Here is a 25,000-nt window from a genome sequence, read left to right on the forward strand (position 1 = left end):
AAATCTATTTGTCACCTTATTTACATCTACAACAGAACAGAAAGCAAAAATGAACAAATAGGGTTACAAGACAAATAACAGCAAATCAGCACAGAATAACACCTACCCACATTGGTATCGAAGGCCAAACTAGCGTCAAGACTGACATTAATGAAAAGGACACATGGGGTCAAAAAACGAAAAAAAAATTAGGCAATAAACAGCTGTGTTGACGCTACCAATGGGGGTAGGTGTTCTGTGCTCCTTTGCTCTTACTTGTCTTTCCCACTATTTTTTAATATATTTGTTTTCTTTTATCAGAAATAATTTTCTGTACTGTTTAACATGCACATTATCTATTTCTTTCATTTTCGTCCTAATAGACAAATCATAAAAGTCCTATCCTAAAATTCCTGTATCTTTAACTCAACGCGAAACACCCCCAACAAGAGCAGCAACAGCGAGAAAAACAACAACAAATACAACAACAATAACAGCAACAACAACAACAAAATAGTGTGTAGGCTTACTCCCCGAGTAAGCGAAAATAGTGAGAAGTGGGGGTAGTGATCATCGAGTAGCAATACTCTATTTGTCTAGTGATTTTAGCACGCACCCTGAGTAAGCTGGAGGTCTGATCACGCCTTGGTCCCTGGGGACGGTACCCACTACCCCCACCTCTCACTTTTTTTTTTTATCCATTTTAAGAAAGTATTACCTTCAAGGGCACCAGGAGAGAGAGAAAAAAAAAGATAGGTTCATCTCTTGTGGGCTTTCTGAACTCCCTTGATTTTCACTGATTGTTAAAAATAAGGTTATTTTTAAGTTTGGTGTACGACATATTATTGGTTATTTGCGTCATTGATGTATAAATACCTAAGGTTGCTCAATGGTTATTACATATTTGATATCTGAAGAGTCATCAGTCATCATGTTAATGATACTTGAGATGTCATTGTCGATTTCACCACTGAAATCGACATTATTCATTCGCATCTCTGATACCTGAGACACCATTCGTAATTGTATTATAGATATTTCAGACGTCATTGGTCAAAGCATTACTATGGTATTCTAGACGTCAGGTAAATAGAGGCGAGTAAAAAAAAAAAAAAAAAAAAAGTTAATCGTAATCAGGAAGCTAGGTGACTCACGTTTGACTCTGAGGAAATGTTTGAGGTTAATTTTTGCTTGATAGCTAGACTCGTCAGCAATGGGCAGTGTCAGCGTTGCTGTTTGGCAGAAGCACAGCTGTCGTCCAACTTCTCCCGTATTTCAGACGAAGAACCTTTTCTCGCCCTTCTTGCTAAATTGCCATCTTTCGAATTGGCTTCGAACTTCGTTTAAGAGGAAAAGAGGTACGCTCGAGGTCTGTTATTGTTAGAAATAACGCTCTTTATTTCATATTTTGGGATAAGAACGTCTTTCTTCTTCTTCTTCTTCATTTTCAGGCGACATCGTGTTCCTTCGACCTCAGCTCGTCAAAATGGGTCTATGTTTCCGAGGTTCCTTTTCCAAAACAGTTGCTGGCGTAATGTTGCTCGTCACGTGTGAGAAGGAGCGCTTCGTGTTGTCTCATCTATCGGTATGGTATGTGTGTGTGGGTGCGTGTGTGTTTGTGTGTGTGTGTTTGTGTTGCCCCAGTAATGATTCTGCTCATCTCCTTTTCGCGGTGGTATTCTTGCCGGAAATCAGTGAAAATAACCGATTACATTTCCGACAAGTAGCCGTGTTGTGTGGTCTTGTTTGGTCTCCGGTTGTGGTTGTTTTATCAAAATCAATAACCCTCTAGAGATTCTTGTTCTTAAAGACTTCTTACGGAAATTTTAGTTATCCCCAATACAGTGTCTCCTGTTAATTCTTTGCGTACTGATCTGCGTAGAAAAACAGACATGTTTGAAAAGAAACATGATGGGGTAACCCTTAAGATATATAACAAATCTATTGAGAATATCCTTGGACTAAAGTTTTATCCGAGAAGTAATGAATGGCACTCGTCTTCTGTAGTGTGTGCACGAAATATTATTAAACCGAACTTGAAAACGGCCCAAGGACCACAAAATATAAAATTGATGAAATTAAATGAATTAAGACTATTTCAATATGTTGATTTTTGCTGTTATTAACTGTATTCTTTTTAACAATTCTCTACAGGCTTCATGATACAACTTACGATACGAGTCAATAGGATATTGCAATCAGTGGTAAGTGCTAGAAGTTGAACTATCCTGCATGTAAATGTGAACTATCTTGCATGTAATCCATCCTAGTTAGAATTCCACTGCCCATTTTGGTGTTTATAATGATTTTTTTTTTATTTTTAGTACTGCGATCAGTTGCAACTGTTAATGAGTACGTTATTTTATTTTATTTTCTCTTGGTTATCAGGACCCACATTGGCATATCAACTCATATTGGCCTATTTTTCTGTATCGTTGTAAAGCTCAGTGTGACAGCGTTGGTTAAGAAGTTTATTTTCTGTTCCAAGAGGTCCACAATAATAAAAAAACGTTGCGAGTTCGTGTATAATTTAAAAACCCTTTACAAAGCTTTCGAAACCTTCCCTGGGTTCATCTTCAGTCCAAAATGAACTCAGGGAAGGGTTCGAAAGCTTTGTAAAGGGCTTTTAAATTATACACGAACTCGCAACATTTTTTATTATTGTGGATCTCTTGGAACATTATACATACTTTCGATATAGAGAGTTTTCCCAACTAAGAAGTTTATTGTAACATTTAGTTTCCATGCTGATCATAGCCTGGTGGTTCAGTCATTCAAAACTCAGTTTTCTTTCGATCATGCTCCGCATTTGAATCTTCAATCATTTTTGTCCTATGTATTCAGACTTAAAGTTCTTAAAGGTTCACCTGGTGACTAGAACTACAATATTCTAAGAACCAATTTTGTTTCTCAACGTACCCAAACCTTATGTTCAAGGGTTATTTATCCATTTTTCAGAACACTGCTCTAATTGATGACGAGGCCTACAAACCAGAGGCAAGGAAGCGGTTACCTATAACAGCTATAAGTCCCAGAATATGGCGCCGTTACCCAAAGAAGAAGTGGAATAACCTCCAGTTACCTGTGCTCACGTCAGTACCGCAAGGGCGTCTGGGTAACGCCATGGGGGAGTACGCCACCCTCCTGGCGCTCGGTCGCGTCTATGGGGCAACGGTCAGATTGCATCCCAAGATGGAAAACCAGTTGAAGGATACTTTCCCCAACATTACCATGAAACCCATTCCAGGTGAAGTAGTTGGTCACATTGAAGTTTGTTGTTGTTATAGTAGATTCCCATCAAACGGTGCATCTGATGTCAAGGCCAGTCCCTTACGACGCTCTTGATTGGCTGTTGATAAGCCAATTACTGGGCTGGAAACTCTCAGTCTCTCTCGAGAGTTCACATAGGCAGGATATATGTTCCACTTCTCCTGAGGAATACGTCTTTTCGAAAGTATCCCTCAGGTGAGGTGGAACATGCATCCTGCCTATGTGAACTCTCGAGAGAGGGACTGAGAGTTTCCAGCCCTGTGACTGGCTAATCAACCGCCAATCAGGAGCGTCGTAAGGGACTGGCCTAGACATCAGATGATTGGTTGATGTGAATCTAATATAGGCTACATGACTATGGGTTCTGTTTCTAAGGAATATTCACAAAAAAACACAGTCTTTAACCTTCTTCTGCGGAAGCCCACTCTTTTGTATTTGTGTTCTTCATGTACCTTGCTGCGATGGATAAATGCACTGAATAACGAAAAGAGGGGAAAATTATACTGAAGTATAAGAAGTGACGAATGTGTAGGTCAAAAGACGAATGTAGTTACAGAAACTGTAATGGATGTGCCCCAGAGAATTGCGTCATTCTTATACACAAGTAGTATTGGGAAAGTGCTTAGTTTCAAAAGTGTTGAGTTTCAACGAGAGACAGAGAGGAGTCGATTTTTGTGGAATAGCAAAATCCTTGGATGAAACATAAAAAGTGGGCGAATAAGTTATTGTTGTAGTATAACAATATGCTGATTTTTTTGTTTGTGTATGTATAGACCATATAGAAACATCATGTAAAAAAAACTAAAAAATTTATATAATATATATATATATATAGTATATATATATATATATATATATATATATATATGGGTGTGTATGTATGTATATATGTATAATCCTGGAATCACGAAAATTTGGAACGTAATGAATATGTAAATAAAAGCAAAAGCCTTTATATGTATATTACTATATTATATATATATATATATATTATTATATAATCTTATATAATACTAATATTAAGATAATACATGAACAATATATGCCTGAAAATCTATCACAAAGCAAAATGAAACAGATATTATATATCCTGACCGGTTTTGTCTTTATTATTTCTAAGACATCTTCAAGAGAACTGTTCCATAATTGTAGAAATTTACGATATAGATGTTTTAGAGTGGCTGTACACACGAACATAAGTAGAACAGGTTGGAAATAAAATATTCATATATAGTGAATAAATAAAAAAAGGCGGGGTGGTAAATCCATTGCGTCTGAGGTCAGTAATTCATTTACAAATCTTGTTTATGTATCTAGGTCGACTCCGCTACACCTTTGCTCTGGGCTAGGGCTAAGTAAATGAATCCCTAAAGTACTAGCACCCAAAAAATACGTTGGACTTGGCCCAGGTACTCTATTTATACAGGCATATAGTTTGCCTGGGCCAGGTGAACTATTTACCAAGGTAAAAAGTTTACCAGGTTTGAGTCCACACACGTAGATAAACAAGAATTTAAAATGGAGTACTGACCTCAGATGGTACTAAGCTTACTGCCCCTCCCTTTTTTTACATTCACTTTGTGTGAGTATTATATTTTCAGTGGGGTACATGTTCATTTGTACTGTCACTAGCATATATATATTGTAAGTTTCTACAGTTATGTATCATTCCTCTTGAGAATGCTACAGAAATACCGACGATGAAACCGGCCAGGATTTATACCCTATAATTCAATTTTCCCGTGGTGCATCTACACATATAAATTACTTTGTCTTATGAAATGTCATATATATATATATATATATATATATATATATATAGATATTATATAATATATAGATATATAATATATTTATATATATTATTATATATATACATATATATATATATATATATATATATATATATATATATATATATATATATAAATATATTATATATTATATATATATATATATATATATATCTATATATATATATAATATATATATATGATTAGTATATATATATATATAATATATATATAATAATATTCTGATCACATCACCGTGATTCATATATACGCATGAAGCTATGTCCTTTAAATATCTAATTCGCTCTGCCATCAGAATTAATATATTTTCATATATGTTAAATGAAGGGGAATTTTTAGTTGATAATGATTTCGTCGGCTCCTGGGCGCGAACTTAGGAACCAAGAAATTAGGACGTATAGTGAAGCACCTTTAACGGCACAGCTATTCGTTGTTTTGGAGTCGGCATCAGCCCTCCTCGACTTTGACAACTGTGTAGTACTTTTGTCGAACGTAGTCAATACACATATTCTTTGTTTTTCAGTTACATATAATGACCGGGACTGGATAAGATTACCAGCACGGAGTCACATACATCATGGAATGGCTGAGGCAGCAGCATCTGGACTTCTGGGACCAAACCTTTTCGTGACAGGTAATGGAAATTTGATTACGTATATATATATATATTATATATATATATATATATATATATATATATTATATGTATAGTTCATATGAAGTATTTGTGGACCTCCTTAATCCTTAACTTCTTATAATTGATTCTCCTGCATACCTTATATATATATATATATATATATAAATATATATATATATATATATATATATACTATTATATATATATATATATATATATATATATATATATATATATATCTATATATATATATTATTACTTGTATCTATGGCCTTGTGAGAGACTAGATACGTAAACAGAAATGATTGAGGGATTTCAAGAGGGAATTGTTTGAACTTACCGTAAACTGATTATTATTGATTTCTTTCTTTAGAGGGTAAGGTCGCCAGAAAACTCAGCTCGTTACTTGAAAACTATTTATTTACAAAGAGGCCCGTGCTGGCCTGGAGAAAAGTTAAACAAACGATATTGGCCCCCACGTTGGGGCTTATAGTCTCATTCAATTCAAGCTGATTTTCATTCAACGTGGGTTAATGCACACTTGCGAGCAGAGAGACGGCACGTGACTCATGGAATCTGGAAAAGAATCCCAGATTAAACGACATAAAAAGGAAAAATGACTTCTTGCTTTGATTAAGGCTGATTAATTTCTCTAACATTGGGGAAGGTAAACTCGAATGGTTCACTGAGGTATGCACGAAAACTAGGTCTTTAACAAGTCACAAAGGGGAGCACGTGGCCCGATGAGGACCAAAGGGCTTCTGAAATTTAGAAGGGGTTAAAAAATAGAATTGGAAATGAATTTAGCAAGAGTCGTATGGTAGTAAAGGTGCTGGGTTGAAGTTTTAACACTTTCAGACGTACCTTTATGCAATATTCTGTGTATCCTTGTAGAAGAATGCGGTCCGACCTCTGTTCAGGTCTGGGGTCCGGGTCCACCAGTGCGTCGTGGGTAGGCCTAATTTTGGGAGGCTGGCAATTTGACCTCTGTCCGAGACCACGTCTCGCGGCCGACTGAGACCGATACTCCTTGCTTTCGAATCACGGGGCTTCCAACAACCGCCTCGAGCATTGCCTGAAAGGTGGTAAACACAACGCCAGCAAATTGGGAAGGAAAATAGGTCTTATTGTAGAAGTCCCTAAAATCCATCTCGAAGCCTAGCTACTCTTGTGCCACCTGCCTCTCTTACCTAAGCTTCCGTCAGACCGAAATATCATTCCTACGACATCCCCACTCTCTCCCCAACAACAGTAGCTTCAAGAGACGGCATGGCTGCTACTTTTTATAATTAAACAAACTAAAACTCTGCTGGGAGGCGAGGCGTTCTATAAACGTAGCAGCTCCCCCTGTTAAGAAGGCATTCACTCCCTTTCGGGCGTGAAGGTCTTGGCTTAAATAAGTTGATCGCCTCGACAACCAGTTCTCCTACTCTAACTTTGAAGTTTTTTGAGCAGCGATACGGCTGACTACAATGGCCTACCTAACTTATAGGCAAAGATGCTAAGTGTACTAACTTAATATAGTGAATTGGTAGTCTAGCCTAATCAAACAACTACCAGGGTTGTCTTGTGTGACGACAGTCTACTCTACCCCTAGATAAGGTTACTTGAAAATTCTACTTGCTACTAACCTAATGCCCTGGTACTAAATCATTAGCCTAACCTACTCAATACAGTTAAATGAAGACGCAATCATTCCAGAGTGTGGTACGCACAGCAGTAGTTCAGCGACGGAACTGTTAAATACATAATGAGAGGTAATGATGCGTTGGGGATGATGAGTGGTTAAATTACCAGGAGGGAAATGCAATGAGGTAGTTATGACATTTACATGAGTGTTGTATCACAATTTCTAGGGGTTAGAGGGTTAGTTCTACTGGCAGAGATCAGGCTGGCTACCTTCTCTGGGTAGGTGCCAGGATCATTCTGCAAATGAATGCGACACTGTACCTCGGGCACAGGTGTCAAGGAGAGCATGTGGCTCTTTTGTGTTAGTTTGTTTAATGACGTCCCTTCTTCTTCTTCTTCTTATTCCCCCAGGACCTGGCTATACCAGTACTTGGAGTAGACGGAGGCACCGACTCTGGGGGAAAGGCCAGAAAACGCCGGCAGGAGCAGAGGCAGTGGTAGCCTGAGGCGGTATGAAGGTGAGGTCTGCCGGAGGTTCATCCTCGGGGCGACAGTGAGGGTGAAGAAGACGGAACTAGTGATTGGCCATGGGCTGCGGTAAGCTCCATGCCTGTTGGAGGATCTCCTGTAGGAGGATCCTTGGGTAGGTTAGGCGCCGGCACTAGCTCGGGGCCAGGCGCAGAAGTCAAGTTCGGTGGTGGCTCTACGTCCAGGCTGGACGGAGCTTGGTACTGGACAGTGCTGCCAGTGGCACTGGCAGAGAGTTGAGGTCGGCTGGACCTGTGGCGGGTACCGGAGGTGCAATACCTCTCAGCGTGCCCTTGGAAATGGGAGACAGAGGCTCCTGTCTCTGGTTGAAGGCTAGGCCTTGGGGAACATGGACAGTGTCCGCTGCTGATAGTCGGCTAGGGCACCTAGGCCATTAGTAGAGTGCCCTATTACGTTGCAGGTTTTGCAACGGAACTGTGAATGATCAATCTCCCTTCCTGGTAACGAGGGAGACTGTTGGTGGTTGTACTTCCTGGAGGAAGTAAAATTTCGATTACTCCTTGCTTTAGAGTGATTGGACGTGGGGTTAGGACCCCTAGGCTTTTTGGAATGCGAGGGAGACTTCATGTCTTGCCCTAGGAGGAGGTCGTAACCTCCTGGAATGTAGCTTGCAACTGCAAGAGTACATACCTTGGAGAAACTAGGTCTGGTGACCCTCAATTGGACGGTCGGAAGGATCAGTTTAATGTGATTGATACCTTCAATGGTGATCAATCGACGTCTATCAATGTTAGCCCCTCGGGGGATTCGGTCTTCCCGTATCAGGGAGATTTGAGCGCCAGAGTCGTCGTAGGCTCTGACGTGGCTTGGCTGATAATGGCTTTGGAGGGGTGCGACGGTTATAGGGCCCTTAGCTGGGGGTCCTAGAGAAGAAGGATTGGTGACGGCCATTGCGATGGCCGGAATATTGTGGTTCGCGCACCCTCCGTAATTTGCAGACATGTGACCCTTGCGGCCACAGTCTCGGCAGAACTTGTTCCAGAACCTCTTCCGTGGCACTGGATGATAAGGCCGAGATGGACCCCACAGGTTGCGAATTGTACCGGAGTCACCAAGGCTGGCAGTGTGCTCTGGCACAGGTGAAGAGTCCTCTCTGGCAGTGATGTGACGTGGGGAGGTTAAGGAAACCTCCGTTGAATCATCCTCGGAAGCAAGTCCGGGGTTAACTGGTGGGCTTACCTCTTCCAAAGTGGAGGAGGTAGGCGGTAAAATGGTAAGAGGCTGAGATGATGCGGGAGAAACGTCTGGCTCTGACACTGGGTCAGGGCCAGGTTCACAAATAAAAGGGATGTCTGGGACATCGGAGGCACTAGCCTCTGAATCTAAAATATAGGGTTGATTATCTGGCATGCTGCAGGTGTCCGGTGCATCTGGTAGTGGGAGCTGCGTCCAGGGGAGATACGGCTTAAGTAAATCTCGGCCCAATATCACCTGATAAACATCATGAAATTGGTCCACTACGCCAGGCGGCAACAATGTGGTTCCTTGGTCACCTGGTCCAGAAAGGGCATTTTTACATTCAGAGGACTGAAGGAACAGAATAGAGGTTACCGTCAATCCATTCGAACTGAATTTCTTCGTCCGTCCGGATTTTGGCACCCCTAGGCAATGCCTTTCTGGAATAAATAAGGGAGACCTGGGCTTCGGTGTCGGCCATGACTTGTACCCACTGATAGGGCGTAGGAGACAGTTCATCAGGCAGGGCTACATGGTAGCCTTGGAGAAGTTCACCCTGGAAGCTCTCCTCCCAAGGTAGAGACCGACTTGGGCACTGGTCGGGAATCCACAGCATGCCCACGCACACAACAAGTAGTGCAGAACCTCCGCAACACCTCTTACCGGAGATCCAGCTCATGGTCTGGGGCTTGGAAACTAGCAGAGAGATTGCGTCATCTAGGAGAGCTAGCTCATGCTTTCTCTCTTCTTCTTTCTTTCTTTCCTCTCTGCTTCTCTGGCATCCTCTCTGCTTCTCTTTCTTTCCTCTCTTCTTCGCTTTCTTCCTTTCCCTGCTGGCGCGCAGCAGCCTGCTGCGTCTTTATCCACTGGTCAAGTGCTGGTCCAGTGTAACCAGCCTCCCTGCCCAGAGTTATGAGGGCTCCGAGCTTCTCTAGCTCTCTGGCAAAAGAAGTCGCGGGGAAGCAGGGATAAGAACCATTTCCCTAGGCTGCAGTAGAGGCTCTGCTGAAAATGAAAATAATGGCCAGGAAGGGTACGGAATGGAATAGGAGTGCCTACTGTGGAAAGTGGCACTCACTTGGAAAGGTGTTCTGCGACGTGGTAGAGAAAAAGTCTGAGAAGACTGGGTGCTCTGTGGCACTTGGGAAGTGTCCCGTAAGTTGGTGGCACTTCTGGATTGGCACCTTCTAAAGAGGTGAAAAACAAATCAATGGAGTGTACGGCGTACGTCCACACTTAAGGGCGTTCCTAAGTTGGGAGACGCTGGAATGGGCTACCTGTAGGTCCAATACAGGTGCACGGCACTTTCGGAGGCGTTCCTTGGTGGAGTGATCCAAAATGGTGGATACTCTAATGAATGGGCGTTCCGTAGGACGGACACGCAGGTTTGACAGCACTTAGGGCTGGTATTGCGGCGCTTCGGGAGGCGTTCCCTTTGATGAGTGTTCCGAAGGATCACTGACCCTTGTACACGGACACACTAGTTATTTGGGCGTTCCGTAAGGACGGACACGCAGGTTTGTTTAATGGCTACCTGTACGGCCTGTACAGGTGCAATGGCACTTATGGAGGCGTTCCTTGGAGCACTGGTATCGTGCTGGTGTGTCCCGGACACTACATGCAGTATACTTAAATATACTGAAGTGAAATGGCACTGCTCATGGCAGAGTGTAATAGTGGAGGAGAGAAAGTAAAAGGTGGGAGTACTTCAGCAGCCAGTCGGTGGACAGTGTCAAGAATTAGTGGCACTGTAAAATGATAAGACCTGACGTGCACTGGTGGTGGCCAGTCCTAAACTGGTAACGACTTCCCTGTCTGGAAGTAATGAATTGGCGTGGCACACTGTGCGAGTTGTGCTTGCGGTATACGCAAGTCTTTTGTGATAAAAGAAAATGAAAAGACCACTCGGGCAACGACAGGTAATGGAAATTTTAGAAATGCTCAGTCACTCGCTGAAGTACTCGATAAATGAAACAAATAAATGTTTGCAAACTGCAATGGACACATGCGCGTACGTATCACGCTGTGTAAATGGAAGACACAAGAGACTAAAATAATGTTAATTCTGCATGCTATAATTAATGGTAAGATGTAGTACTCTTGGCTTCGTGAATACTGGGTTCTGGTTTTCTCTCTCTCTTCTCTCTCTCTCGGAGAGGGTGAAAAATGATATGTGAATGATACTCCCTTATATTGAATTGAACTACTAACGTTAGTTTAATATGACGCAACTTGCGTTAAATGATTTACTTACGTTAACGTGAAATGAAAGAATTGCTTTTGAAAACGTTTTATGAAAATGATAACGCGCTCGCGTTGAACGATTTTTACGTTAATGTAGCGGCTCGCGCTTACGAAATGATTTGCGTTTCAATATGATTTTACAAAAACGACGCGTTTTTACGTTAACAATTCTTGTGATTTACTCTACTTGAGATTTACGTTAACTTTATTAAGATTACTAGGTCCCCGTGGACAGTGAAATGACGGTAAGGATTTTAAAACGATGTTAGCAAACAATTGTAAATGAGGTTACGTTAAGTGCGAAGTGAAATGAAACTTCGCTCAGCGCGCGAGTGAGCGATGCGAGGTGAAACATGTGAGGAGGGTAGCACTGCTAGCGCGCAGCATGTCGTTCAAAACAGCTGATTCTCTGTAAATGCGAAGGCAATTTACAACACAAAATTCTACTTTCTTATTCAAGGCGAATTACGTTAATTTTTCTGGCAGGACGATAGATACTAGTACCGAGATCGATATTATTTACGTTAAAACTTCGAGACTTACGTTACTTTGCTTAAATTGTTTAGATAATGTTGAAAGAGGAAACAAACATGGCTGCCGCTGTGAATGAGACGAAGGTTGGTTGAGACCGCGCAGGCGCGAGAGAGCGCGAAGCTGAATTAGCCGAGAGGTAAGCGGTTACCAACACTTGGAATGAAACTAAGTTAAAAATGAATACCCTAACATATCACGACACAAAGAATTGTACACTTCTTTTGCCGTAACTATTAGTAAAAACACTCCTAAACTAGCTAGGCTTTCAAACACAGCAATAACCCTGGCAAAGCACTTCCTAGTTTTGATCTGGTCCTTTCTGGCATCTATCTAATACACGTGTTCGTGTAAGCTCCAACGACAACAATGCGATTTACAAAACAGAATTCGCTCGGCGCTCTGGCCGTTACAATATAATAATATTTCTACCTTCACATTTGTTTAAAACACTTCTACAATAAAAAATACTTAAACGTACCTTAAAGCTAACATTGGTTATAGAATAATCATATTAATGAATGGAATACCTTACCGTTGAGTCATGTGTCTTCTTTCCCTGCAAGTGTGCTTGATTTACGCTTTGTAACATAATTTACAGTTTACGTTTTACAACGGATAACGCGATTTACAAGCTTTTTTTAAGCAAGCTCGGATTCGATCCTCGGCGAGGTCGACAATATTACGTATCTATGGCCTTGTGAGAGACTAGATACGTAAACAGAAATGATTGAGGGATTTCAAGAGGGAATTGTTTGAACTTACCGTAAACTGATTATTATTGATTTCTTTCTTTAGAGGGAAGGTCGCCAGAAAACTCAGCTCGTTACTTTAAAACTATTTATTTACAAAGAGGCCCGTGCTGGCCTGGAGAAAAGTTAAACGATATTGGCCCCCACGTTGGGGCTTATAGTCTCATTCAATTCAAGCTGATTTTCATTCACGTGGGTTTAATGCACACTTAGCGAGCAGAGAGACGGCACGTGACTCATGGAATCTGGAAAAGAATCCCAGTTATTAAACGACATAAAAAGGAAAATGACTTCTTGCTTTGATTAAGGCTGATTAATTCTCTAACATTGGGAAGGTAAACTCGAATGGTTCACTGAGGTATGCACGAAAACTAGGTCTTTAACAAGTCACAAAGGGGAGCACGTGGCCCGATGAGGACAAAGGGCTTCTGATGTAGAAGGGGTAAAAAATAAGAATTGGAAATGAATTTAGCAAGAGTCGTATGGTAGTAAAAAGGTGCTGGGTTGAAGTTTACACTTTCAGACGTACCTTTATGCAATATTCTGTGTATCCTTGTAGAAGAATGCGGTCCGACCTCTGTTCAGGTCTGGGGTCCGGGTCCACCAGTGCGTCGTGGGTAGGCCTAATTTTGGGAGGCTGGCAATTTGACCTCTGTCCGAGACCACGTCTCGCGGCCGACTGAGACCGATACTCCTTGCTTTCGAATCACGGGGCTTCCAACAACCGCCTCGAGCATTGCCTGAAAGGTGGTAAACACAACGCCAGCAAATTGGGAAGGAAAATAGGTCTTATTGTAGAAGTCCCTAAAATCCATCTCGAAGCCTAGCTACTCTTGTGACCTGCCTCTCTTACCCTAAGCTTCCGTCAGACCGGAAATATCATTCCTACGACATCCCCACTCTCCCAACAACAGTAGCTTCAAGAGACGGCATGGCTGCTACTTTATTAAGTAGACAAAACTAAAACTCTGCTGGGAAGGCGAGGCGTTTCTCATAAACGTTATCCAATATATATATATATATATATTATATATAATATAGTTATATATATAAGCGAATACCCACGGGAAATGATAGTCAGGAATCCAAGCGCTTTCGTCTTTATTCAGACATCGTCAAGGAGCTACTAAAGTACAATTGGAGAGGAAGGCCTCAGGTACAAACAAGATCAGGAATACCAGATGGTTAATTATCAAAAGGGTAAAAATTAAAAGGGATAATCCAGGATTATCGGATATCACACGGTCACAAACTTAAACAGATTCTGACCCTAACCGAAATTACAAAGTATCTTTACAGTCGAAAACATGTAAAAAACTGAATATATTAATTTTGTTGCTTATATTTATCTACAACTTTTTTCATTATGAAAGCATCAAGTTTAAATAAACCAAGACTTAAATTTAGAACATTTCTATTATTTGACTTGATAAAACAAGATTCAATGATATTCCTTTTAACTGTGTCATTACATGGGACTAAGGCTCTTGCTTGACTCCAGTTAATAGGATGGTCTAAATCTCTCATATGTACAAATAATGCATTCGATATTTGCCCAGTTCTCACAGAATATTGATGTTGCTTAAGACACGCTGTGAAAGAGATTTGCCAGTCTGTCCGTAATAGATTTTATCACACTTTTTGCAAGGAATTTCATATATGCAGCCTGGAAGATCTTTAGGAGAATTTTTGATTACTAAACTCTTGACATTAATATTACTGAAAACCACATTTATGTTAAAAAGCTTTAAAATTCTAGGAATATCTAAAAACCTTTCATCATAAGGTAATTTTTTAGAATTTTATGCTTACTAAATTCAAGTTTGTCATTAGTTGAATAAAATGTTTTTCTAGCTCTTTTCCATGCCACATCTACAAAAGTCCTTGGGTATTTAAGTTTCAATGCAATATCATAAATAGTTTTAATTTCAGCGTCAATAAACTGCGGGCTACAGACACGTAAGCCCTTAGGAACATCCCAGAAAAAACAGAGAATTTAACATTTTGATGGTGATTGGAGTAGTAATGAACAAAAGAGGCAATATTAGTTGATTTTCGAAAGACTGAAAAGGTGAAATTTCTATCATTTCTATGGACAGTTACATCAAGAAAATTCAAATTGCAATTTCTTTCTTCCTCTACAGTAAATTTTATAGAAGGGACTAAATTATTGAGATTATTAAGGAATTCCTGGAGGTTTCGTGAACTGGCCAAATACAGAAGATATCATCCACGTATCTAAACCAAATAACTTTTTGGGGCAAAATTCTTGGTAAGAGTTTTGTCTCAAAAATTCCATGTAAATATTGCTAAGGACAGGAGATAAGGGATTACCCATGGCCATGCCAAACTTTTGTACAAAATTCCCCATTGAAACAAAATTTTACTATCTTTGATACATAACCTTTTATGAGACTAATGAGAATTTTTTCTAAACACTTAAGGGTAATGCATGACGCTCTAATTCCTCTTCCAAATATTCAAGTAAGTCATCTACAGGCACTTTTGTAATAAAGAGACAACATCAAAACTAACCATATTAAAATCATAATTCAAATTTAAACTATTCAATTTGTTTATAAAATCAACATTGTTTTAACATTCGTGTTAGAAATATTTCCTACCAAAGGAGTAAGAATTTTTACAAGCCATTTAGATAAATTATACGAAACTGAGCCCACTGAACTAATGATTGGTCTGATAGGGTTATTGATTTTATGTGTCTTGACTAAACCATACATGTAAGGTAGGGAGGCGCATTGCGGTGTAAACTGTTTAATTAAATGGTCCAAGCCCTTCAAAATGGATTTAATTTGTTTATTAAAATGGGAGTTAACTGTCTGTGTAGGGTCAGACCTCAGTTTCGTATAAGTATCAGTGTCATTTAGCAATGTCATTATTTTACTTATATAGTCACTTTTATTCATAATTACCACTGCATTAGATTTTATCTGCTATTGTCACCTTCACTGTTTCGTCTTCTTTAATTTTCTTAAAAGCCTGGAGAAATCTCACGGGTACATTAGGGGGAGAAGGTTTACTCATAGCACCATACACAATACCTTTACAAATATTGATATCATCAGGGCATAGGTTTTGATTCAATTTTTCTAAATAACAGACAGTTAACTCCCATTTTAATAAACAAATTAAATCCATTTTGAAGGACTTGGACCATTTAATTAAACAGTTTACACCGCAATGCGCCTCCCTACCTTACATGTATGGTTTAGTCAAAGACACATAAAATCAATAACCCTATCAGACCAATCATTAGTTCAGTGGGCTCAGTTTCGTATAATTTATCTAAATGGCTTGTAAAAATTCTTACTCCTTTGGTAGGAAATATTTCCAACACGAATGTTAAAAACAATGTTGATTTTATAAACAAATTGAATAGTTTAAATTTGAATTATGATTTTAATATGGTTAGTTTTGATGTTGTCTCTTTATTTACAAAAGTGCCTGTAGATGACTTACTTGAATATTTGGAAGAGGAATTAGAGCGTCATGACATTCCCTTAAGTGTAGAAAATCTCATTAGTCTCATAAGGTTATGTATCAAAGATAGTAAATTTTGTTTCAATGGGGAATTTTTTGTACAAAAGTTTGGCATGGCCATGGGTAATCCCTTATCTCCTGTCCTTAGCAATATTTACATGGAATTTTTTGAGACAAAATCTTTTTACCAAGAATTTTGCCCCAAAAAGTTATTTGGTTTAGATACGTGGATGATATCTTCTGTATTTGGCCAGTTCACGAAAACCTCCAGGAATTCCTTAATAATCTCAATAATTTAGTCCCTTCTATAAAAATTTACTGTAGAGGAAGAAAGAAATTGCAATTTGAATTTTCTTGATGTAACTGTCCATAGAAATGATAGAAATTTCACCTTTTCAGTCTTTCGAAAATCAACTAATATTGCCTCTTTTGTTCATTACTACTCCAATCACCATCAAAATGTTAAATTCTCTGTTTTTTCTGGGATGTTCCTAAGGGCTGTACGTGTCTGTAGCCCCGCAGTTTATTGACGCTGAAATTAAAACTATTATGATATTGCATTGAAACTTAAATACCCAAGGACTTTGTAGATGTGGCATGGAAAAGAGCTAGAAAAACATTTTATTCAACTAATGACAAACTTGAATTTAGTAAGCATAAAATTCTAAAATTACCTTATGATGAAAGGTTTTTAGATATTCCTAGAATTTTAAAGCTTTTTAACATAAATGTGGTTTTCAGTAATATTAATGTCAAGAGTTTAGTAATCAAAAATTCTCCTAAAGATCTTCCAGGCTGCATATATGAAATTCCTTGCAAAAAGTGTGATAAAATCTATTACGGACAGACTGGCAAATCTCTTTCACAGCGTCTTAAGCAACATCAATATTCTGTGAGAACTGGGCAAATATCGAATGCATTATTTGTACATATGAGAGATTTAGACCATCCTATTAACTGGAGTCCAAGCAAGAGCCTTAGTCCCATGTAATGACACAGTTAAAAGGAATATCATTGAATCTTGTTTTATCAAGTCAAATAATAGAAATGTTCTAAATTTATTAAGTCTTGGTTTATTTAAACTTGATGCTTTCATAATGAAAAAAGTTGTAGATAAATATAAGCAACAAAATTAATATATTCAGTTTTTACATGTTTTTCGACTGTAAAGATACTTTGTTAATTTCGGTTAGGGTCAGAATCTGTTTAAGTTTGTGACCGTGTGATATCCGATAATCCCTGGATTATCCCTTTTAATTTTTACCCTTTTGATAATTAACCATCTGGTATTCCTGATCTTGTTTGTACCTGAGGCCTTCCTCTCCAATTGTACTTAAGTAGCTCCTTGACGATGTCTGAATAAAGACGAAAGCGCTTGGATTCCTGACTATCATTTCCGTGGTATTCGCTTATTTATGAAGTCACGTGCATCTACTGTGATTTTTTAAGCATATTTATATATGTATGTATGTATGTTTGTATGTATGTATGTGTTTATGTATTCACAAACATAAAGGCACAAATATCATTTAATACCCAATTTACTATGCTCTGGGAGTCATTTAAATCCAAGGGGATTTAAATGTTTGAAAAAGAACGACAGACGTTCTTGATAGCCGGGCGATCAAAGTCACTGTCTATCGCTGTTTCTAAAACCAGGAAATGGTTCAAATCCTGGCCGGGACAAAGCACTTATTCATAATACGGTATTTGTGGGTTAATACGTGTGAATGTTAAAGGGTAATAAGGGTATTAGTTACCAAATTTCATATATTATATATATATATATATATATACTATATATATATATATCTATAATATATATATATATATATATTATAAATATATATATATATATGATATATATATATATATATATATAATATATATATATATATATATTATAAATATATATATATATATATATATTATATATAATATAATATATATATATATAATATATATATATATATATATGTACTATATCTAATAAAAGGAGCCCATAAAAAACACCAAAATATGGAGAGAAAAGTACTATATTTCAGAGACGGCAGTCTCTGAAATATAGTACTTTTCTCTCTATATTTTGATGTTTTTATAGGCTCCTTTTATTAGATGGAATTCTGTTGTAACAGAACATTTTTACCAGTCATGTACCATATATAGATGGATCTGTGTGCTAATCCTTAAACATCCTGAACGAAATAATTTGCCTTTTGTTTAAAGAATACATCTGATATTCGTTGGTTTCAGAATATCCATTTGGAATTCACCTCTTCAATACCTTCCCAGAAGACGTAAGGCGAGAGTTCACGTTTTCCCCCGATATTCAAAGACAGGTGAGTTTCATTACAATTATCTCTTACTCGGGGAGTTATTGTTGTTCTTCTTGTTCGTGTTGTTGTTTTTCTTATTGGTGGGGTTAGGGAAGCCCTATGGAAAAGCCTAAAAAGATCTGGAAAAGGTGTTTTGCGTTGAGTTAAAGATATTGAAATTTTATGATAGGATATCATGATTTATTATTTAGAATCAATGGTACAGAACAATTATTTGCAATAAAATACAGCATATTTATTTTAATTTTCGTTGATGAAACAACGCTCTATTTGACCATAGATTTCAGCACGTGGCCCGAGTAAGCTGGAGATCGGATCACGCCTTGTCTTTATTTGGATGGAGACGTTTTCTTAGGTATTTTACTTGCCGTTAGTTTTTCTTTTTTTATGTGAAGATATCTTTTTCTCCATAACCTTATACACGGGAGGGTATCGGGCCCTTTTTTTTTTTTTTTTTTTTTTTTTTTTTTTGTGTTTTTTTTTTCTTTTTTTAAAAAATTAAAAAATTTTTCAGCGAGAAGATGTCGTGAGATTACTTATTGTGGGGCGTTGAAATCACTTGAATACAAATGAATAATCGGTCGATATAGTAAGCGTTTAACTCAGAACTTTACAGGCACTGAATATATATATATATATATATTATACATATATATATGTGTGTGTGTGTGTGTGTGTGTGTGTGTATGTGTGTGTGTGTAATATACATTGGTTATATGTGTATATAGTGTTCATTTCTGTATATATATATATATATATATATATATATATATATATATATATATGATATATATATATATATATATATTATATATCATATAATTTAAAGATCGAACTGCGTTAAGAATATCGGCATGAGGGGTTGGACAGCAAGATCAAACGAAGGAAGCAAGAGAGGAAGTCAAGTAAAAGGTTAAAAAGTTGATGCAGCTGGGGGTCGAAGAGGATACTGCAGTCTCCCTTTTGCAATACCTACACTTGAGGTGCAATGCGAGTTTCATTTAACAGTTTAAAAGAAAAGACAATTAATTTAACAAACTTTCGCCCTCTCTGCAGGTCCGTACATTTTGGGAAGAGAATTCCAACTACCTGACGAAGGTCACGATAGGCGTCCACGTCAGGAGGACCGACTACATGCACGCCTTGTTGGTAACTGAAGTGATGTAGCCAGCGTCATCTGGTCTTATTCTCTGCTTTGTTATGTTGGTGACTGAATGGGATTATCTGGGGATATCTGGCAACCTGTGTCATGATGGTAAATTAAATGAATACTTATGAGGTGTCTGGGATTTTTTTCGGTGATGTTCACGGGAGGTATTTGGCAACTTTAGCTATAGGAATTTACGAGTGAGATATAGAATCACTTCCAACTGACATCGTCATTGATTAATTGCAGCGTTTCAAAGCAGTGGTTCCTGAGCATGCTTACTTCAAGAGGGCTATGGACTACTACCGTGAGAAACACCCAGGTTGCCGATTCCTCGTCTCCTCAGATGACTTGTCCTTTGTCAAGAGATCCTTCGGTGCCTATACGGACGTTTTATTCACACCAGGTAACGGTTCTCAGTTAAAAAAATGGTTTTCCCTACCACGCTCCTGGTTGGCTGTTGATAAGCCAATGACAGGGCTGGAAACTCTGTTATTTAATTTTTCTAATCTGATACGCATTTCAAATTTTAGGCTCACTGCTAAAAGGGAGTTCAAAGCCATGAATTTTGTTTTTCATCAACATAAAACAAGGAGTGATCCGACCTCCAGCTTTCTCGAGGCTCGTGCTGAAATCTAGTCAAACAGTGTTGTTTCACCAACGAAAATTGAAATAAAAACGTTATATTTTATTAGAAATAACTGTTCTGTATTGTTATCATACCTATTATTTATTTTTTACATTTTCATTCTAATAAATAAATCATAAATATCCTATACTAAAATCCCTGTATCTTTAACTCAACGCGAAACACTTCTTGCAGACCTTTGTAGGCTTTCCTACCCCCCAACAAGAACAACAACCACAACAAAGTATTTTGCAGGCTTACTCCCAGAGTAAACTAAAACTCTAGGCTACAAATCTAACTTTCCTGAAAGGTAGTAAGTCTCTTTTACAAAATTATTGTCGTCATTGCGTGAGAGGTTGGAATTCTAAGAAATTATAAGTTCCGGGGTTATTAAGATTACTGATGTTTTGGAAGAGTTTAGATTGAGAAGATATGGCCATTTGATAAACTAGCAATTCACCAATCCTTACTAAAAGCATATTCATCTGCTGTTCATATAGGTGACTCGCCAGTGGTTTTAACTATTATGTAATTGATGTTTATCCTATAGTATTCTTTTCCAAATTTTAAGTCGTATATATACAGAAATAATGTACGATAAATTCGTAAAGTAACTAAGTCTACGGGCATAACCAGCCCCGTTTCACGGGCAGATCCAGCTCCGTTTCAGGGAATCCCTTCTCACCCCCACCCCATTCGGAGCGGGGGCTGAGGAGGTAAGACGAAATCCCATTGTGAACCATCCTAGAGGTCCCTACTATGACCTTGCCAAGTTTCATGCCCATTGGACCAGCCGTTTGGCCGTGATTGAATGACAGACAGACGGACAGACATAACGCCCATTATAGTACAGTAAACTTCCCAAAATTAGTAGGTTGTACCCTTAAGTGCAAACTTCATAACTACACCTTTTTTCATTATTAATATTTCTTATCCCGTTAAGGATAGACTGCCTTTCGAGATGTAGACATGAATCTGGCGTAGTGCATAACCCAGCGATTCCCTACCAGGGTTCCTCACGCCATCATGAGGGGTTCCACAAGAAGTCTTGAAATAAATATGTACTGCAAATGACGCTGATCTGAATTTACACAGCTCGAATAGCAGTGGTAGATATTATATGATTTAAACATATTATATATACATATATATATATATAGTATATATATATATATATATATATATATATATATATTATATATATAGTAGTATATATATGGATAACTTGATCACGAAGTATATAAAACGTGATGCTATGTATAAAAATTAAACAAGGTGATGCCACGGAGGAAAATGGAACACCGGGAATACCAAGATCTTTCGGTCTACACGACCCTTTGGCATCACCTTTATATATATATATATATGTATATATATATATATATATATATATATATATATATATATACATATACATATATATATATATATACATATATATACATATATAAATATATATATATATTATATATATATATATATATATATATAGATATATATATGTGTGACTGATAAAAATGTTCTGTTACAACGGAAATCCATTTAATCAAAGGAGACCATAAAAACACCAAAATATAGAGATAAAATACTATATTTCAGAGAACTGCTGTCTCCCTCTTCAGGTATATGAGAAAAGTTATAGAAAGGTGGTATTTATACCAAGAGATCCAACCACAGGTAAGCCAATTTAGGTCACTCCCGCTGATAATCTTCCTTTAATCCTCTTAAGCGTTGGTTGAATGAAAACTTTGTCAATGACATCTGTATCCCATGTGCTCTTTGAGATGCTCATTACCTGTCTCTGTTTAATCAAGGCCGATCTCTTGGTATAAATACCACCTTTTCTGTAACTTTTCTCATTCATATACCTGAAGAGGGAGACAGCATTCTCTGAAATATAGTATTTTCTTCCTATATTTTTGGTGTTTTTATGGGCTCCTTTTATCATATTTATATATGTATATATATATATATATATATATATATATATATATATATATATACTATATATATATATATATATATATATATATATATATATATATATATATATATATATATATATATATATATATATGAGTGCCTGTAGATAAAGGTTCCCTCCGGATATCCTAGGGAACCTTTATCTACAGGCACTCATATATATATATATATATATATATATATATATATATATATATATATATATATATATATATATATGTGTAATAAAAGGAGCCCATAAAAACACCAAAATATAGAAAGAAAATACTATATTTCAGAGAATGCTGTCTCCCTCTTTAGGTATATGAATGAGAAAATTTACAGAAAAGGTGGTATTTATGCCAAGAGATCGTTCCTTGAAGGTATAAAGGTTGGGATGCACTGGCATAACCACTTAACACAACCGACCCTAACCCTATCAAGGAGGCAGTCCTATAATTCCTATAATTCCTATAATTCCAGTGGGCCTCTTTACCTCGTTTTCCAGGATCCGTCCGTGAGGTGGACATGGCCCTGCTCGCGTTCTGTGACCACAGCATCATCACATTGGGCAGCTTCAGTTTCTGGTCTGGGTACCTGTGCGGAGGCGAGGTCGTGTACCCCGACATCTCTGCCATGACCTCGTACCCTTTTCAAAGGACCTGGTACCAATTTGGGCAGCTCAAGAATTTCACTCCCTTGCCGCCATAAAGGAGAACAGACGGATGCGTTGAATTACGTAGTTAGTGGTTATTCGACTGGTGTGGGTCATTGGTATGGGGGAGAAGGGGCAGGACTTGAATGCAGTTTTTATTTAGGATGAAAACAAGTGTGAATCTGACGATAATATGCAAAGAATGATGTAAATATTTGGAAATATAAAAACGTTATTGTCATTTACATTGTATGCAAAATGATTTTTTTATGTACATGTTTACCTACGTCTACGTATAATTACACAAAGAGATCCAGAGAATGTGTCAATACAATGTAACTTGCCAATTTCAAATATTCAAATATTTGCTATCCAATCGTATTACATTTCAATCGTCACAAACTGCTGTATCCATACAACAATACAAATGTCTAAAATCTTGAGACAAAACCCCAAGAAGAAGAAACCCCTAAATGAGAGATAGGCTTGGCGTTTGACAGAAACGAGAAAGTGTTCTCAGGGGAGACATTTAAACGGAGAGAATCCACAGCTTGGCTGTGAAAGGAAAACAAGCCAGCGGTTCATATAAGTTTGAGTGACGAAACTGGATGGAAATGAATTATTTATCTTCGTAGGTTTGTTTGATCACCGTCTAATTAAGAGGGTTATTAATGCATTTCACGCAGTTCTATAGATTGACGAATTATAGACCAAGGAGTATGTGATTGCATTTTGAGATAAATCCACACGAGGTTCCGGATACAGGGGACTTTTTTTTTTTTTTTTTTTTTTTTTTTTTTTTTTTTTTTTTTTTTTTTTTTTTGCGCTGGAAAAACTATGCGTCCTTCGATTGTCCTATTCTTGAGAGAAAACCATCGAAGTTAAAGCGTTCAAGATCACATTCTTGAAAGCTGACAGCCAAAAGGCTACATTCGAGAATATATTCTTGGAATGGTAAGCAGGTGGATTGCAACTGGCGGGTTTGTAAGTGGATTGAGTTGAATCCCGTCCCGTAGGCGCTGCCATCTTCTTGGCCCCATCGACATTGTTGGCTGGAGGCGGGTGTTGGATGGGGTATACCCCCTTCTTGTGTGACTGGTATTACAGATGATACAAGTAACATGACATCCGGTGCCCTCTCTCTCTCTCTCTCTCTCTCTCCTCTCTCTCTCTCTCTCTCTCTCTCTCTCTCTCTCTCTCTCTCTCTCTTATTTCTTATACATCTTGTGATAGTGGGGAAAAACTCAGTTTCGTTTACTATGTTAATGCTGGTTTTCTATTTGCCAGTATATGTGCCATGAGAACCGTAGGCGTCGGTAGTGTGTACTTGGTCTGTAATATTTCATGAATTAGCACAGTGAAAATATAACAATCGGCATTAACGACCAAAATGGGTCCATAAAAGCCTGTTATACAAATCTGCATCAGAAGTATATAGGGGACTAGAAGGCATTCAGTAAAATAATAAATGAAAATGTCTCCCTCACTGCTGAAGAAGATAAGATTAACCTTATATATTTTATTAAAAGAAATATATGAACACGAGAGCCAGTTACTTCTCAAAAACCAAGCAGCGCCCCGAGAAACGTCTTTGAAGGGAATTAGTTTCATCTACGAGAATTAGTTTCATCTACGTATATATATCAGGATGACTGCTACTAAACTCTTAAAGCGTCTCTCCTGCAACCTTCGAGATGGGGTCGTCTTTAATCATTATGGGCAAAAGCACAATAAAAGACCTGAAGAAGGAGAGCTAATAAAGAACACAAAAATTACAGAACGCCGAGACCTACTGCTCCTCGAGGCACTACACACCGATATTACTACATCAAAAACGAAACCAGACAGCAATATTTATTATAACTTGAAAAGAGAAAAGGAGAGAGAGAGAGAGAGAGAGAGAGAGAAGAGAGAGAGAGAGAGAGAAGGAGAGGAGCCGGAGCAGGAGGAAAGAAGAAGCAACGATATTACTACAACAAAAAGGAAACAGACAGAAATATTAAAATAACTTAAAAGAGGAGAGAGAGAGAGAGAGGAGAGAGAGAGAGAGAGAGAGAGAGAGAGAGAAGGAAAGGGAGGAGGGAAGAGAAACGATATCTACAACAAAAAGGAAACCGACAGAAATATTATTACCGAGGAAAGAGAGAGAGAGAGAGAAGATGAGAGAGAGAGGAGAGAGAGAGAGAGAGA

The 25,000-nt window shown here is 38.0% G+C and overlaps 2 protein-coding genes and 1 long non-coding RNA gene across 3 annotated transcripts; 2 read left to right on the forward strand and 1 right to left on the reverse strand.

The window, feature by feature from the left end:
• Nucleotides 1–2,084: 2,084 nt before the first annotated feature.
• LOC135219154 (galactoside alpha-(1,2)-fucosyltransferase 1-like) lies at nucleotides 2,085–19,585 on the forward strand. The gene is made up of 5 exons (XM_064255681.1): nucleotides 2,085–2,183; nucleotides 2,938–3,265; nucleotides 5,587–5,697; nucleotides 18,336–18,421; nucleotides 19,475–19,585. Exons 1-5 carry the CDS (start codon nucleotides 2,139–2,141, stop codon nucleotides 19,583–19,585), a joined length of 681 nt encoding a protein of 226 aa, XP_064111751.1. The 5' UTR covers nucleotides 2,085–2,138.
• Nucleotides 6,226–13,519, reverse strand: LOC135212437 (uncharacterized). Its single transcript, XR_010313908.1, has 3 exons — nucleotides 13,111–13,519; nucleotides 6,565–6,775; nucleotides 6,226–6,276 (listed from the first exon to the last, which is right to left on the reverse strand). It is a non-coding gene; the product is annotated as an uncharacterized LOC135212437 (long non-coding RNA).
• Nucleotides 19,450–22,979, forward strand: LOC135212442 (galactoside 2-alpha-L-fucosyltransferase SEC1-like). Its single transcript, XM_064245816.1, has 2 exons — nucleotides 19,450–19,971; nucleotides 22,664–22,979. The coding sequence occupies exons 1-2, from the start codon at nucleotides 19,860–19,862 to the stop codon at nucleotides 22,864–22,866; spliced, it is 315 nt and encodes a 104-aa protein (XP_064101886.1). The 5' UTR covers nucleotides 19,450–19,859; the 3' UTR covers nucleotides 22,867–22,979.
• The last annotated feature ends 2,021 nt before the right edge of the window (nucleotides 22,980–25,000 follow it).

This window comes from Macrobrachium nipponense, chromosome 19, assembly GCF_015104395.2.
Source record: "Macrobrachium nipponense isolate FS-2020 chromosome 19, ASM1510439v2, whole genome shotgun sequence".
Taxonomy (NCBI): domain Eukaryota; kingdom Metazoa; phylum Arthropoda; class Malacostraca; order Decapoda; family Palaemonidae; genus Macrobrachium; species Macrobrachium nipponense.